General features: G+C 45.2%; 1 protein-coding gene across 2 annotated transcripts in view; it reads left to right on the top strand.

Annotated features, from left to right (window-relative positions):
* GRIN2B (glutamate ionotropic receptor NMDA type subunit 2B) overlaps positions 1–10,989 on the top strand; it is a 289,406-nt gene extending 278,417 nt beyond the window's left edge. For both annotated transcript variants that reach the window (XM_075067634.1, XM_075067638.1), the window contains exons 12-14: positions 1,566–1,753; positions 4,763–5,001; positions 7,894–10,989. In XM_075067634.1, coding sequence (XP_074923735.1) covers positions 1,566–1,753; positions 4,763–5,001; positions 7,894–9,792 — 2,326 coding nt within the window. In that variant the 3' untranslated portion in view covers positions 9,793–10,989. The remainder of the gene's footprint in view (positions 1–1,565; positions 1,754–4,762; positions 5,002–7,893) is intronic.
* Positions 10,990–17,896: the final 6,907 nt, after the last annotated feature.

Genomic DNA, 17,896 nt, shown 5'->3' with positions numbered 1-17,896 from the left:
ACATTTCTAACCTATTTGCCAGGCTCAGAGGAACGTAGCCCATAATAAATGACTATACTGTTTCTGGATGCCATCCTGGAAATACACGTCAGGATAGACATCATCCAGGAAATATATATGCCCTGAGATAGATGTCATCCTAGAAATGTACTCTTTTCAGGAGAGATGTCATCCCAGGGCTGGTCTACACTAGGGGGGAAATCGATCTAAGATACGCAACTTCAGCTACGTGAATAGTGTAGCTGAAGTCGACGTATCTTAGATCGAGTTACCTACCGTCCTCATGGTGCAGGATCGACGTCCGCAGCTCCCCCTGTCAACTCTGCTACCGCCGTTCACGTTGGTGGAGTTCCGGAGTCGACAGGAGCTCGTTCGAGGATTGATATATCGCTTCTAGATGAGACGCGATATATCGATCCCCGAGAAATCGATTGCTACATGCTGATATGGCGGGTAGTGAAGATGTAGCCCCTGACACTTAAATGCCCTGAGACAGACTTCACTCTAGATAGGCACATGTATTGGGATACTGGCCATCCTGGAAATCTACTTACAGTGGATTAGAACAATGATGTGGCTGTGAGTGTATGTGGGAAACGGAAGGTCTTTTGTCCTATGTAAAAAATGGGTTTGATTCATATTTAGTGGTAGAATTTACTCCTCAGCTATCTATTATTTGGAAGACCCAAATTCCTGTTCAGGTATTTTCCCTAGTTGCTCCCCCTAGTACCTGCCAAAAAAAAAAAAAAGATTATTTTACTGGGATACAGAGAGGGGCTCCCAACAGACTGTTCTACTACCTGCCATCTCTGGAGTATATCCACCCTATCATGTAATTATATAGCATCAGTGTTGGTGATTCCTCTGAGTCTGTACTGAACTCTTTTCTCCATCTTCTGCTAGCAGGGCACTGTAATGCTAAAGCCACTGTCTTCATGGTGAGATGTTAGACTGCTGTCCTAACCACTTGTCACAGTTAAAGATCCCATGGGATTTTTCACTGTAACATAGGAGTTAAATTCAGGGTCCTGACCAAATCTAATCTGAATAATTACATTCTGCTTAGCTAAGTCACATCAGCAGTATCAGTTGGAAATGGCCTTCTTCCTTACTTCAAGTCCTATTTTTTTGTGCAGTATTTATGTATTCAGGAAAGTACTTTAGGATCCTTTGGGGTGAAAGGCACTATAGAAATTCCAGATATTATTATGAACATAGACTTCCCTTCAGCTTCCTCTTCATTCAGCCGTGACCCAGTAATAGACTTCTGTTCTAATGTTCCTTCACAGTGCCTCTTTGGAGACCATGCTGGATGTCAGGGAGAGAGAGATGAGTCCTTGTCTAATCTAACTCAAATTCAAAAAAGATTCTCTTCTCAGATTTCAGTCCTGTTGAAAGTTCAGGTGGCAACATACAGTATTCCATCTGGACTGGTTCCTTCCATCCTTACTGAGTTAAGGCCGCTGTTCTTGGTATCAGCCGTTCCTTTCAGTTATGTGCAATGATTTGAATTCACACAGAATCTTTTCTTTACTGTATTCTCCCTTTTCCTTGCACCCGGGCAGGAAATTGGATGCATTCATTTATGATGCAGCAGTGCTAAACTACATGGCTGGCAGAGATGAAGGCTGCAAGCTGGTAACGATTGGTAGTGGGAAGGTTTTTGCCTCCACTGGCTATGGCATTGCCATCCAAAAAGACTCGGGCTGGAAACGTCAGGTAGATCTTGCCATTCTACAACTTTTTGGTGATGGTAAGTGGTCTGTGCAAAGAGGTATGGGGGTTCCTCTCAAATTTCCAGATCCTGGCTATATGGAAATGGGGTTCCTTCCCTGATCCTAACATCTTAGATTTGGTAAACAGTGCAAGAGTAGTGAAAAAGCATGTTGGGAGAGGGATTGGGCTGACACACACAGTTGGGTATGCTTTATGAAGGTTAATAACAGCTTCAGGGCTAATATCACAAGTTCCAAAGGTTTAATGAGAATTAAGCCTCCAAAAGTTCAGATGTGTATTTGAAGTTTATCTCAACGTCTTCACTCCAGAAATCTTGTGAAAACAGGCTTTTCCTTGTCAGATTTTTGGCACTTCTTGGTTTTAGCCATAATCAGAAATCCAAGTGAGAATGGAGCTTTCAGTAGTTATATCCAGTATGCCTGTGTTTTTCAGGCAGCACCAAGCTGTGCAACACCCATGTGATCAGTAATTAAACATGCCTGGAGGAAAGAGAAAACTAAACTTTCTTAAACCTAAAAATAAATTAATAAGTAAACAAGTTGGGGATGCAGGGATAAATTTTCATAGATTCATAAACTTAAGGTCAGAAGGGACCATTATGGTCATCTAGTCTGACCTCCTGCACAATGCAGGCCACAGAATCTCACCCACCCACTCCTGTAAGAAACCCCTAACCTATGTCTGAGTTACTGAAGTCCTCAAATTGTGGTTTAAAGAACTCAAAGTGCAGAGAATCCTCCAGCAAGTGACCCGTGCCCCATGCTGCAGAGGAAGGCGAAAAACCTCCAGGGCCTCTGCCAATCTGCCCTGGAGGAAAATTCCTTCCTGACCCCAAATATGGTGATCAGTTAAACCCTGAGCATGTGGGCAAGACTTCACCAGCCAGAACCCGGGAAAGAATTCTCTGTAGTAACTCAGATCCCACCCCATCTAACATCCCATCACAGACCACTGGGCATATTTACCTGTAGTAAAAGATCTGATCAGCTTTTACTGTATACAAGCTGGTTTGCCCCAATCCTTAGTGGACAAAATACTGTTACTTTAAAGAAACGGTGGATTGTTGGTGGGATTGGAGCTTCCTTTTTGTTAGAATCTTCTTCTTCTTTTTCTCTCTCTTTCACCCCACTCCTTTCTGGATATTTTTTTTAGAAAATTAAAAATGTTGATCTTATTTTGTAAATGAATAGGAAGTCTAAAATCAGAAAAAAAGTCTGGTATAATAAATACAGGAAGAACACAGGAATTGACATAGGTTAACAGAACCGAGGGCCATCAGTCTGGTAGAACAGTGGTTCGCAAACTGTGGGGCATGACCCCTGAGGGGGTGTGTGGAGGAACATTCAGGGGGCTGAGCAGCAACACCAGGTGGCTCGTGCCAGCCCTGGATGGTGGGGCCCAGGCCAGCCCCCACGGGGTGGTGAGGGAGCTCCACCTCCATCCTCTGACTCACCTCAGTGGACCATCCAGCCTAGGAGTCAGTGTGTTGCACTGGTTTCCACTCCTGGCAGCTTCCACGCCCAGCGCTGGCTCCACCCCTGGAGACCGTTGCACATGCCTTCCCCTACCCTGAGAATCCGAGGGGCAGGTGTTGGCCCTGCCTGCAATGTTGAAGCGGCCTGCTGTTGAGGAAGTCTTGGTTGAGAAGTAATGGAGGTGGGGTGCAGACAGATTCAATTAATAGTGGTGGGCGGGGGGTGGCGTGACTGGAAAAGTTTGCACACCATTGCGGTAGAGTATCCTTTCGCCAATAGTGGCTAATACTGAATACTTCAGAGGAAGGCATAAAAATTCCATAATGCTTCTAACTGCAATATGACACCATATAAATATGGGGAATTTCTCCCTGTCTGTGTCTGATCCTGAAAAGTGTGAGTAACTCCCATCTTCCCCAGAAGCCTGAAAAGCCTTCCCAAGACAGAGTATCTCTCTGGTTTTGAATCTCTTTATAGATCCTGAAAATCCTATACTAGGGATGAGTGTGCAATAAATCTAAGCTAGGAAACGTTTATTGTTACTTGACATAAACTGGCAATAATTTTATGCTGGTTAGAAATTTGAAATGTTGACAAAATTGGAAAAAATAAATCAAAAACACTGAAAACATTTTTGTGAAAGTGTCAGTTTGTTTTTGACAAGCTATAGAGTTGATTGAAAAATTTTAAAATATGAAATTTCAATGAAAAATTTCATCAACATTTTGAATTTCAGCCTAAAAGATTTTCATAAACATTTTGGCTCATTTGTTGACCTGTGCTAGTAGTAACTGTTTTCTCTCTCCTACCCCAAAACATAACATTTTCTCCCATTTCACTGAAATTTACCGAAAGAGAAAGTTAAAAACCAGGTATTACTGCACTTGGAGATAATTGATGTCATCTTTTACTTTCAATCCTGCTTTACAGCCAGTTAACAAAAACTTAGTTTTATGAAATGTTATAATTCTTATATATTATAATATCATTTCTGAATCCTTTAAAAATCTTTAGTTTTACAGTAAGTAAATGTTCAAGGATTTGCATTCGGTACCTCAGGCTTTATTTGCTGATAGTGCAAAAATTTTAAATTGATCAAAGTTTCAGTAAAGTGTTTGGAACTAAACAATTGAAGTTATCCCTCAAAATTCACAGAAAATAAAAACTGAAACTTCCTAAGGTTAAATTAATGCTATGTCAAAAGTTCTAGAATAAGTAAACCTCTTAAAGGAATGTAGTTTATTTAATCTGTTATATGCTCTACTGGCCTGGTGACAGGAAATATTGCAGAGCTGGCAACTGGCCTAGTTCACCCAGTCAATGGAAACTGGCTCAGCTAATCCAACCAGTCAAAACTTCCCCCATCAATCATCAAGTGATCTGGTTCATCTAGCCCCCAGGACCAGACAGCTGGTGTGCAAACAGGGCTCAGCCATTGGAAAAGACCTATCCAGTCAGCTTCTCCTACCCTAGTCCACTTCTACTCCAGTCTCTCAGCAATGCAGGATTGACTCAACTTTATCTCCTTCTATCTGTCTGTCTCTTTCCAGGGGAAATGGAAGAGCTGGAAGCTCTCTGGCTTACTGGAATTTGTCACAATGAAAAGAATGAGGTAATGAGCAGCCAGCTGGACATAGATAACATGGCAGGCGTCTTCTATATGCTGGGGGCAGCCATGGCCCTCAGCCTTATCACCTTCATCTGTGAGCATCTCTTCTACTGGCAATTCCGCCACTGCTTCATAGGTGTCTGCTCTGGCAAGCCTGGGATGGTCTTCTCCATCAGCAGGGTGAGTGTCTTCAGAAAATGGAAGGAACAGTGCGGAGGTTAAGTCACATAGTTATAGAAATTAGAAATGGGGTAGTCCTACTGGATTCTCTTGGCCATCCCTCTTACACACAGCCAGCATAGGGCTGTTGCCTCCACTATATTGTCCAGCATTTTGACCGCTTTGGCTTTCAGTGTTACAAGGGTTGCCATCACTTTCCTTGGGAGAATGGCCTTTTCCTCACAGTGTTTCATAATTTCTGCTCTCTCTTGGAATTGGGTAATGGTGAGGCAGTCGTGAAAATGGGAAACAATATATAGAAAAGTTAATGTAACTTTTCTATCCCTCCAAAATTGTTTGAAACGGTGCTGATTTCTTGGAGGAAAGGTTGTGGCAATTCTTCTCCATCAACCAATTCTCCTCTGATCTTAGTTAGACACCAATCTTAAACTGTCCTGTGTGTTGAAGCGATTCAAATAATTCTGTGAGAAATCAGCACTGTCTTGTGATTGTTTTGAGCAGTAGGAGGTCCGTAATCTAAATTCATACTGTGACCAACACACAAGCCCCTGGAAAAAAGGATAGCCACGTGCCTTCAGCACTCACTCAGTGCAAAATCTACCTTAAACATTCCCCTTTCAAGAGTCTCCTTTATCTCTAAATGAGCTTCTCCAGCTAGTCATTTCTATGTGATCCTTCTCCTCTTGTACATAATATTTGTGCCCCATTTAGAGCTTTCTTTCTCGTCTTCCTGCTTCTGGCATTTCCTTCTGCTCCATTCTGCAGTGAGGTTATAGTTCTGTGTTTTTGATATCACCATCCCTGTTACAATAAAGTGGTTGTATGAAGAGTGCTACACTGTTTGGGGGAATTAGATGGCTCAGTTGAATGGGCAATAAGAGTACAAAGTCCTTCTTATATTGCCAGTCTCAATCTTATGCCAGGTTGGAGAGCAGGTGGGGGAACTGGATGTGTCAGGAGATTATTAACAGAATGCAGATCCTTTTATCTCTTGGTTATCTGTATAAATCTGGGCCTGGCTGTAGTGACTGAAAGTCATTAACCTTCTGCTAGCTGTTGGATGACCTATTTCACTATGTGAAATGAGTTGGTGGTCAGTCCACTTTATAATACACTGGTGTTCACCTCACATTTGACATTAATTGGACCCCAGATTGGTAGTCTCACTAAGGAGACAAATGATGAATGAGTCATGGAATCTGAACACCTCTCCCACCCATAGAAGTGGTCCTTCTGTGTCATGGCTGAGATGCACTGGTTGGGGAAAAATGGAGAAATCTTGCGTTGCTGATGTCTGTTTTGCAGTTGAATTGAGGATTTCACTTTCCAAGGATGTCAGTCTGATTCCTGAACTAGGGGTCACCAAATGAAATGAATAGGCAGTAGGTATAAAACAAATAAAGTATTTCTTCACACAGTGCACAGTCAACCTGTGGAACTCTTTGCCAGAGGATGTTGTTAAGGCTAAGACTATAACAGGGTTCAAAAAAGAACTAGATAAATTCATGGAGGATAGGTCCATCAATGGCTATTTGCCAGGATGGGCAGGGATGGTGTCCCTAGCCTCTATTTGCCAGAAGTTGGGAATGGGTGACAGGGCATGAATCACTTGATGAGTACCTGTTCTATTCATTCCCTCTGAAGCACCTGGCACTGGCCACTGTCAGAAGACAGGATACTGACCTAGATGGACCTTTGGTCTGACCCAGTGTGGCAGTTCTTATGTTTTATGTCATCAATATTAGATTTAACTTGAAAGTAATTAAAAAAACCTGTTGTGCCATACTCAGCTAAACACTAAAGAGCTAAAACCCATTCATCGGTCCTGCTCTTTCTTCTCATTTCCTTTTCTAATCTGTGATAATGACTAAGGTGTCCAAGTAGATGACAAGAAAAGCTTTCTCCTTTTTAACCAGTCCCTGGCCAGCTTGATACAATGATATCTGAGAGTGAATTTCAGGGCAAAACAAGATTATCCTGAACTCCTTGCATCCATGCAGAAATTCAATGTTTGCCCAATTCTGAGGAGGCTGTTCTCACAGACATTATCTGTGGTTCTGATGCCCATCTTGGAATCCAAAGTGCCAGCTGCTGGGTTCGAGTAACTCCCACTGACAGCAGAGAGCTTTGCTTGTATACTGCAGGGGAGATAGTTTTGTCCTTGAAATTAATGGCTTTTGAAGAGGACCCTTATCTTGTGAGGTATTGATTCCTTCTACCCCAAATAAATGAATGTCTTCCCAAATGGAAACTGTCATTATTATCATTTAATATTTAATTAAATTATTTATACTAGGATAATCCCTAGAGGTCCCAACTGACACTAGGGCCCTATTGTGCTAGGCACTGACCATACCCTTAGTCAGAGACAGTCCCTGTCCCAAAGAGCTTATACTATAATAGAAATGATAGACAAAGAAAGTGTTATTCCCCTTTGATAGCTGGAGACATAGAGAGGCTAAGTGACTTGCCCATGTGATAGAGCTGGGAACAAAACCCAGATTTTTTGAGTCCCTGTTCAGTACCTTAACACAAGGCCATCTTTCCTCTCTAAACTGTTCTATTGATAAAAGGACATGAATGGGAGAAAAGAAGAGAGGGAGAGGAAATGAGAGGGAGCAAAGTAGAGGAAGAGAGAGGAAGAGGAAGGAAAAAACAGAAAGGGGGGCAGGATACAGAGGGAAAGAATATTCAGTGTTGATAGATGCAAGTTTGACCTCATTTCATAGTGATGCAAGATTGGCGAACTCTAGGGTCCCATGCTAGAAAACAAACTGTTTTCTCTGCTTCCCTGGCTCAGACTCCCCTTAGCTCAGTTCTCCCAGCCCCATGTCTTCTTCTTTCTGCCCACCGGCAGAAGCACTGACCTCTGTCTGCTCCATTTCATTTCAGGGTATCTACAGCTGCATCCATGGGGTAGCCATTGAGGACCACCAGTCAGCGATGAACTCCCCCACAGCCACCATGAACAACACCCATTCCAACATCTTACGCCTGCTCCGCACAGCAAAGAACATGGCCAACCTGTCAGGTGTCAATGGCTCACCGCAGAGTGCCCTGGACTTCATCCGCCGTGAATCCTCAGTCTACGATATCTCTGAGCACCGCCGCAGCTTCACCCACTCTGAATGCAAGTCTTATAACAACCCGCCCTGTGAGGAGAACCTCTTTAGTGACTACATTAGCGAAGTAGAACGGACCTTTGGCAACCTGCAACTGAAGGACAGCAATGTGTATCAGGACCACTACCACCATCACCATCGGCCCCACAGCATTGGCAGTACCAGCTCCATTGATGGACTGTATGACTGTGACAACCCACCTTTCTCAGCTCAGCCCAGGTCCATTGGTAAGAAGCCACTGGACATTGGTTTGCCACCTTCCAAGCATAGTCAGCTAGGTGACCTCTATGGCAAGTTCTCCTTCAAGAACGATCGCTACAGTGGCGGAGGGGGCCATGATGACTTGATCCGCTCGGATGTCTCTGATATTTCCACCCATACGGTGACCTATGGCAACATCGAAGGCAACGCCGCCAAGCGACGGAAACAGCAGTATAAGGACAGCCTGAAGAAACGTCCAGCTTCAGCCAAATCACGGCGGGAGTTTGATGAGATCGAGCTGGCCTACCGCAGGCGCCCGCCCCGCTCCCCAGACCACAAGCGCTATTTTAGGGACAAGGAAGGGCTACGGGACTTCTACCTGGACCAGTTCCGGACCAAGGAGAACTCACCGCATTGGGAGCATGTGGACCTGACGGATATCTACAAAGAGCGGGGAGATGAGTTCAAGCGCGATGCTGTAGGGGGCGGAGGGTCCTGCACCAACAGGGCCCACCACAAGCATGGGTCAACGGACTTTGGAGGAGCCAATGACCACAAGCATGGTGTTGTGAGTGGAGTGCCAGCACCATGGGAGAAGAACCTGACCAATCTAGACTGGGAAGACCGGGCAGGGGCTAATTTCTGCCGTAGTTGCCCCTCTAAATTGCACAACTATACCCCAGCAGTGGTGGGGCAAAACTCCACCCGCCAGCCCTGCATCCGGTGTGAGGCCTGCAAGAAGGCAGGCAACCTCTATGACATCAGCGAGGACAACTCTCTCCAAGAGCTGGAGCAGCCATCTGCCCCGGTGCCAGTGACAACCAGTGCCACCTCCTCCAAGTATCCTCAGAGCCCATCTAACTCTGCCTCCAAGGTGCAGAAGAAGAACCGCAACAAGCTCCGCCGGCAGCACTCCTATGACACCTTCGTGGACCTGCAGAAGGATGAGTCAGCCCTGGCTCCCCGCAGTGTGAGCCTGAAGGACAAGGGCCGCTTTTTGGAGGGGAGCCCCTACGCCCATATGTTTGACATGTCATCCAGTGAGACCGCTTTTGCCAACAACAAGTCCTCAGTGCCCGCCACCAGCCACCACCACCACAACAACCCCGGCAGCAGCAGCTACATGCTCAGCAAGTCACTTTACCCTGACCGGGTCACACAAAACCCTTTCATCCCCACTTTTGGGGATGACCAATGCTTGCTCCATGGCAGCAAATCCTATTTCTTCAGGCAGCCTGTGGTGGCAGGTGGGCCCAAAGCCAGGCCGGACTTCCGAGCCATTGTCACCACCAACAAGCCAGTGGTCTCAGCCCTTCATGGGGCTGTGCCAGCCCGTTTTCAGAAGGACATCTGTATAGGGAACCAGTCCAACCCCTGTGTGCCTAACAACAAAAACCCCAGGGCTTTCAATGGCTCCAGCAACGGGCATGTTTATGAGAAACTCTCCAGTATTGAGTCTGATGTCTGAGTGAGGGGAAGTGTGGGGGAGCGGGGGAAAATGTGGAGTGTGGGAGGGCAGGTTGGGGTCATACCTGGTGCCCATTTTCTGCTCTCCTGGTTCTTTGTGGAACACTGGAGTTCTGAGTTCTCTCTAGGACAGCACTGGTGACAAGTGCCACCTCTTTCTTTCCCCACCCCCTTTATCTCTTTCCATTTTCCCACTCCCTCCTTCCTCCTCCATTCCTGGTCATCCCACTTCTGTTGATGTAAGAATTGGGTATCCTCACTTAGGGTGTCCCAGGTGGAGAAGAAGGTGTGTGTCTGGGCTGAGGCAGGGAAAGGTGTGTGGGCAGGAACTGTGACCACATTGTTTCGTTTTTTTTTAACTCTAAACAGCGAAAGGATACGCAAGCGCGTGCATGACAGGAGGAGAGAACAGAAGAGGTGGAATGGACACAAAGGAAAATGCTCTATCAGGCAGTTCTTCCTAAAACTGTTTAGAAAAAATATTGAATACATGGATAAAATGAAGGAGACATAACGTGGGATTGACTTGATGCACTTACATACTGGTTATATTGAGGTTCTCTTTAATTTTTTTTTCATGAAGACTATGGGGGTTTAGGGCTGAAATATGTATTTGCATATACACTGAGAGATTTACACTGAAATTTGAAATCATTTTCTGGAGGCGGGAAGGGTGATTTGTACACTGGACCGGCTGGTGGTTCCATTATGGTAACGCAGCCAGCACATCTGTGCCAGACTAACGGGAGAGGTCGGGGAGGCTATTGGGTCTGGGGTGGGAAAGCAACACTGAAGTCAGGCAGCCTGGGAGATGACCTTGCCATCACTAAAACGAGAGAAGCTTGGGGGTGGGAGGTAAGGCTTGGCTTGTTCATTAGCAATTAACTCATTGTTAATTTTGGACATAATTAAACCGTGGGAGCAGTTTATAAGGTGAGTCGGCTTGTAGGTGGGTATATACGATCATACTATACTTGAAATGTCTGTGGGGAAAACATGCTGAGTGCGTGTTCAGCTAACAAACCCAGCAGGACAAAGGTTGAGAAGCTGGGGAAATGGCAAAGAGCGTGAGCGTATGGGAGAGACAGAAGTGGAGATCTGCCTCCCTGCCACTTCAGGAGATGTCAACCTTGTTTTGGCCAATGTAAAAGTAGAGGGGCAGGTCAGGAAGGGGCCTGATCCCTTCTCCTTCCCCTCCCCCTGCCAGGCAGAGAGAAATATGTCACAAAATGACACAGGGCTCTCCCTGCTGATGGTGGTACAGTGTTCTGAGTCTGCCTTTGGGGGAAAAGGAGGTGTGAGGAAAACATGTGAGCATGGCAGCAGCAGGGGACTGCTTAAATGCCTACTTGCAGCACGTACGTGCGCACTTGCTGAATACGGGCTTACGTTTGCTATTGAATGTGCTGTGGAAACACATGGCTTGTCTTCCAGAGGGCTGCCGGGAATGACATAAATAAATGACAACACTCACAGCTGCTATGATGAGGTCTGAAGACTAGAGGTGGAAGGGTGGGGAGAGAGAGAGTGTGTGTGTGTGAGAGAGAGAGAGAGAGAGAGAAATACTAGCACAGGTGCTAAGCTGGAATAGCCTAACACTGTAGTCAGCTTTCCCAGCGCACATGGTATCGGTAAAAATGGTTTTCTTTCCATTGTATCATTTTAGATGCAAACTAAATGAAACTGAAGGGAGTGATGGTGAGAGTGAGATGTCCACCTCCCCTTTCATTTGTCTTCTTTAACAGGAGGAACTGAGGTGAGACCCGAGGTCAGCACCTCCCATCCTGAAAATTGTGGTACAGACCCTGACTTTTTTTCATGGATCTGTCCCATTGTCCTGCCAGCCTTCATTCGCATGAGGGATGGTTAAAAAAAAAGGCCCACATTTGACTGGGGTGGCACATAGAATTGACCCTAAACAGAGGAATGCATCCATTTTTTTAAGCAACATTTCCTTGAGCTGAGACTCCTCCTTCCCTCATACTCCTCACTGCACCCCAGGTGATTTTATCTTGCTATCTTTCCATTTTTTTAAGCCAACAGAAGACCTCAGTTTTTTTAAAGCTGGGGCTGGGGGCTGCAAAGTCTCATGCTGTGAGGAGAGGGTGGGCAGGATGGGAAGTTTGTTTAGATTTCACTGAGGAAATTATAGGGGAAGGAGTTGAAGGGTCTTTGAATTGCCACCCATGGTATCAGGGGAAGGGACCTGCTCATTCCTTCCCTCTCCTCTCTTTAAAAGAAAAGCCAAATGAACTAATCTAGCAATCTGCAATCCAGAACACGAGGCGACTGGTCAGAGCCCACTGACAGTGGCCACCAAGAAGGCATTCATTTCATTTGTAAATATTTTTTCTATTGCATTTTGTATAAATTGATGTTTCTCTTCTCGTGAAAATTCAGGTTGTGGGGCAACCAGGGTGGGAGGGAGGGTGGGGTGAGGTTGTTTTTGTTTTGTTTGTTTTCTATGACTTTCAGGCTGTGTATTTGGAAGCGGTTTACGCAGGTCGAGGCCGTGCAAATGGGAGACCAAGAGAAAATCATGCACACTGTGTTCCCTCCCCTGCCCCAGTACCACCCCTATCAACATGATCTTAATGAATTGAAGATGCTGGCATGGTCATCTCGATCCTTGCCAGCAGTGTATTCATGCCATGGTGGAAGTATCCCATCTTCCCCATTTGATTATAAACTCTGTTCCAGCATCTGTCTGTGGAATTTGGGCCTCAAGACATTGTGCTGTCTTGCCAGTGATGGAGTTAGCCATCGATTTGGGTGTTCAGTTTGGGTCATCGCCCAGTGGTATAGAGACTTCTCCAATACTGCTTTGGTTTAGAAATCTTGGCGCTGGGAAAGCTTGCAAGATTTCTGGTACTTCCCAAGGATTTTTGGGCAGCTGGCAAGAGCAGCATGTCTCTGATGGTTATTTCAGTACTTTCCCCTCACCCTGTTTGCAGCTGGAACCAGGAAGCTCAAAGGTGGTGCTGGGAGGTATTTAAATGGAAAACAAACCAAAAAGAAGTCAACAGAACTATTTCAAACCTCTCTAAAGGGTTCAGATTTTGTGTTTTGGGCAACATTTTGGTATGGTTCTCATTTTCTCAGAACTGGTTTGCTCCATCCCTAGTTCCAGTGATTGGCAGATAATGGTTTGCCATGATAATTAGATTTAGCATTTACACCGTATAGCGCTGCTCACGTTCAAAGTGCTTTGCAAACATTAACCATGCATGAGCCACATGAATGCCTCCTCTGAGGACAACTGGAAATGTAGGACTGGCAGCACCAGGCTGGACTACTGGTCACCCTACAGAAGTCTGGTCTCTTGCCTTCTTCCATATCAGATCAGACCATTGGTTCATCGAGTTAACCCTTTCTCCTGCAAATGGCCTTTTCTGGTTGCTTATTTTTATTTGAGTTCCATGGGTGAGAGCGTTTGGGGCAGGAGGTGGGGAGGGGATTGTTTGGAAGAGATCATAGTCCAGCAAAGAAAGTGATGTGATTAACACTGTTGTGAGTTTAGGATTTTAGATTCTGTGTTATTTCATTGTAATTAATCAATCATAATGGTCCCTTCTAACCATAAGTCTACGAATCTAAGTGATGCACACAGGTAATATCAGCATCAAAAGCAAGGGCTTTCATACCAAAGCCCAACAGATGTTTTACACTCCCCTTTCTGCCATGTCCCTCTCTTTTTCTTCCCCTTAGTAAAAGACAGTATTTTCTGGCATGCTTTATGGGGTCATTTCACACCTTAAAGGCTCTAGCTACTAAGATAGTGAAGTTTGGGTTGAAGGGCAGAAGTCTTTGTATCATGGATGTTACTATGAGCTGTCCTGTATGCTTTCAGTCTACCTGGAAGGATCTGGCACCTCTGGCCATGTATTTGCCACATTCCTCATAGACTCATAGACTCTAAGGTCAGAAGGAACCAATATGATCATCTAGTCTGACCTCCTGCACAAAGCAGGCCACAGAATCCTACCCATCCACTTCTATAACAAACTCCTAACCTATGTCTGAGTTATGGAAGTCTTCAAATTGTGGTTTGAAGACCTCAAGCTGCAGAGAATCCACCAGCAAGTGACCCATGCCCCACGCTGCAGAGGAAGGCGAAAAACCTCCAGGGCCTCTGCCAATCTGCCCCGGAGGAAAATTCCTTCCCGACCCCAAATATGGCGATCAGCTAACCCCTGAGCATGTGGGCAAGACTCACCAGCCAGCACTCAGGAAAGAATTCTCTGCAGTAACTCTTCATTTGAACTCCAGGCATGGTTCCCTGAGAGATGTTCTAATGTTCTCATCATACCCCTTCTTCTGGAGCAGTGCCAGCATGTATGTATGGCTCTGAAGGAGAATGGGAAGGGAGCAGATGTCTCTAAAATATCAGGACTATCCCATACAAATTTCAGGGTATCTGGCAGCCAGACTTTCCAAGCTGTGGAGCTTTGCATGATGCCCTGTTGGAGTATTCACACTGGTTTTCTAAAATGATGTAACATAATGTATGCTGATATAACAATACTCCATCACATACTACATCCTGGCATAACACAGCACACCATGATCATGCTATCAGAACATAATACATCACTTCAAAAATATAAAGACAAGCTTCAACCAGAACTCACTATCCATCAAGACAATGTGGTACACCCTACTCCCCTCAAACAAATGTATCACCATCTCTGACACAAATGTATCCCCCATAATTTTGGCACTGGACTCCCCAAGTGGCTTCAGATGGGTCAGTAATTATCTAGTATAAACTCTGTTAGGGAGTTATTTTAATTCTCCTTATATGTGGTGAGGAAGATTCTTCCATGATGTCCTAAAAGACTATAGAGTTTGATGGTGAAGTTATAGTTGTCAGTTTGGGTCATTTTGCTTCAGAGGTCTCCAGCATGCACACAAAAGTTGACCTCCTAATAGCAAGGAGATGCCCGCACCCATCCTGAAAAGAGTCTCTTTTACCCTAGGGTTGTTCCTCAAAGTGATGGTACCAGCAAGAGAGAGTAAGGATGTAATACTGGTGACAGGTTGACGTGGTACCTCAGGGATCTTGCAGGCAAGTCTTTGCTTTAGAGCTTTCTATAAAATGTGGCATGCCCTCCAACCTCCATTGTTTATTAATAGATGTAAGCAAGCCTGAAAACATGGCCAAAGATCAGACTGAGGCCTGTCACACACCGTTCGCTCCAGTCAAGCAACCATGGGGGAGGGGTTTACATTTCCCCACATAGATTTGGTTGCCAGAAGAGGGGAAACCGTGGGGACAGTGCTGATGAGGGAACTTTGTGCTGACCATCCACGTTCTTGGTCTAAGTATGTAAACATGATCTTTCCTGCTTTACCCAAGCTAGAGTCAAGGAGAAGCCTAGGACCCAATTAGATGATTTGTGGCACATGCATGACTTACATTGAAGTCCCTGGGAGTTTTGTTCATCAGAGTTATGGCATGGTCAGGCTCCTGGCTCACTGACAGCAAATGGGGAAGGATTCAAAGCCATGCCCTCCTGCCCACACCATCTTCCATAAGTGCTTCCCTGCTGCCGATCACACCTGGTATGTCCAAGTGGACCATACCTACTATGCTGCTGGATGCTGCAGGGCACATACAGAAAGTAACTAGAGGGACCCAAGCTGTGTCCCCACAAGGGCTTATTTCCACATTGCAACCAAATAGACTTCCAAGCTGTATAGCCCCACCTCATCCATTCACTCACACACAAGAAACCCTCCCTCAAGGAAAGGTTGGGATTCTGACTGGCTCAGCAGCAATCCCAACATTATTGTGTCATCTTCATCGCAGGCTGTCTGGAACTCATCAGGGTAGTCACAGATGAACAGGGGCATCTCTCAGAAAAACAAGTTTACTGTTTAATGGACTTTGGGTCCCCTCTCCATCTCTCGAGCATTCCCAGCTTCTCTCTTAGCCACAATGTTTGAATGAATTCTCACACTTTTTGGTGGTTAGAGACAGCAGTGCGGACATGGAAATAATTTGGGTTTATTAGCAATGCCCAATAAATAGAAAAGTGAAACCATCACTGTGTACCATGGGAAACAGAACTCATGACCTTAAACTCCAAAAGCACAGTTCTCTACCCATGGAGGTAAAGAAGAATCTACATTAGCCATTAGTAGTTATGGGGCTTTTAATCTGTATTTGCAGGTTTCCCACCATTCAAAGTTGAAATAGCTAATGCTGATTAACACTTGAGCAAGTCTGACATTCCATCCCATAGGGATGGACACGCACACACATGAAATAATATGCATGTGAGCAGATCTGACATTAGCAGGAGGCAGTGGCGCGTGTGCACACACAAAAGCCAGTACACTGCAGTATGCTTTGTGACTCTTTCTGTCCCAAGATGCATCTTCTCAAAGTAGGAACAATGTGACCTTTCCTAATGTTCTGCTGGTAGTTATTTACTTAATGTATTCGTTTTGTGACTTTTATATCATCTGCTTCCTTGACTGCAGTATCATGTATAAATATATATATGTGTATATATATACAGAAGGTAATTCAAGCAACTACATTCAGGTTGGGGAAGAGGGCGATTTTTATATATGTACAGTATTTCCTTGTTAAACAATGGCATGATGGGCTGGGGGCGGGGTGATGAAGCTGACTTCTAAATTGTGTTTTTTCTTGGTATATGGTGTTTGAAGTTGTTTCAGTGGCTGCTTTTGCTGGTTTGGAAAGTTTATCTGGATGTTATATGTGTGTGTTAAGAAAGGGACCCAAGGTAGGGGAGTTTTGGGGTTGGGCGAGGGGTAGGAGAGGGTTTTAATAATTTCCTGTATTAGGAGATGTGTTGATTGTTAGGGACTGTTTGTCTGAGGCACCGGGCTGTTTCCTTCTCTAGGTGACTTGCTGCTTTTCTCCGGTTGCTTTCTTTTCTCTGCTTCTTGTTGTTGTCGTCTCTCTCGAGTGTTAGTAGAATCCATTGTTGCTATGACCTTGCCTCTGCTGTAATCTTTCTCTGGGCCTTGATTTCCTCCTCACCTACTTTCTCCACAGTCCTCTCTTTGTATTGTCCTCCCAAATCCCTATGGGACGAGGGACTGCATCATTCCGTGTCCTTTGCTATCTTTGTGCAGTTCCTAGCTACTTTACCTTATTCCCTTTTAGAATCTCTCTATCCACCTCCGAATCCACCTCTTATCCAGGTGTTCAAACCTTTCCAGTGCCTCATCTCCCTGCCCTCATGTCCACCTATTTCCCAGTACTCATCCCACTCCTCCAGTCCTACCTCTGTGTTTCTTCCCTCACAACCACACTCTCTCACTGTTTGCTCCCTGTGCTTCTCTGGTTACCATCTTACTGCTCTGTCGTCTTCATGTGATCCTTCAGTTGGAGAGTGGCGGCGCTTGAGCAGGTCACTCTATCTCTTATATTGCTGCCCTGTCTCCCTGAAACTCTCTAGCACTCACCAAGTCACTTCTTTTTTAGAAGATGATATTTAGCAGTTATATCAGCCTTTCACTTTCACCAATCCTGTGTTCTGCCCTTGAACACCCATGAAGGAAAACATGAGCAGTCTGGTAAATTTGCCAGTGCAAGAAACCCGATGAAACCATTTTTTCCTTGGAGAGTCATGAGAGGTAGTCTATAAAATTCCCTTCCTTGACAGCTGATTGTTAAGTGCACAGGAGGGTGGAGATGTACCAATAATCCATTTCAGGTTGACCCACTTCAAACGTGAGTCTCTCTACCACGCCTCTTTACTTGATGGGAACCCAGGAGGGACTGTTGAGAGGTGGTGCTGTGCTTGAACAGCATTTACTACTCTGCGTAGTCTGCAGAAGCCATTGATTTGTTCACTGATCGCATGATTATCTGCCATGCTGTGCATCTGGGAAAGAATGGCATTGAGGACTGGGTCCCCCTCGGCCTGGCAAGTCAGTATGAGAAGGAGTGGCTGGAGGGATGACTTTGGTACACTATGCTGGGGTTTCCGTAAGTGAATAGAGTGAACAAGTGTAGTTGCAGTCTGTGAGCGTGTGTGTCTATCTGTAAATGGGAATGTGTGTCAGTGTGTGTGTGGACATATGGCCAAGTGTGTGTTTGTGTGAGCTGGTGCGTCAGTGCA

This window comes from Chelonoidis abingdonii, chromosome 1 (genome assembly GCF_003597395.2).
Source record: "Chelonoidis abingdonii isolate Lonesome George chromosome 1, CheloAbing_2.0, whole genome shotgun sequence".
In the NCBI taxonomy this organism is placed as follows: domain Eukaryota; kingdom Metazoa; phylum Chordata; order Testudines; family Testudinidae; genus Chelonoidis; species Chelonoidis abingdonii.
The sequence above is the reverse complement of the archived record's forward strand: the minus strand, read 5'-3'. Positions and strand labels throughout refer to the sequence as shown.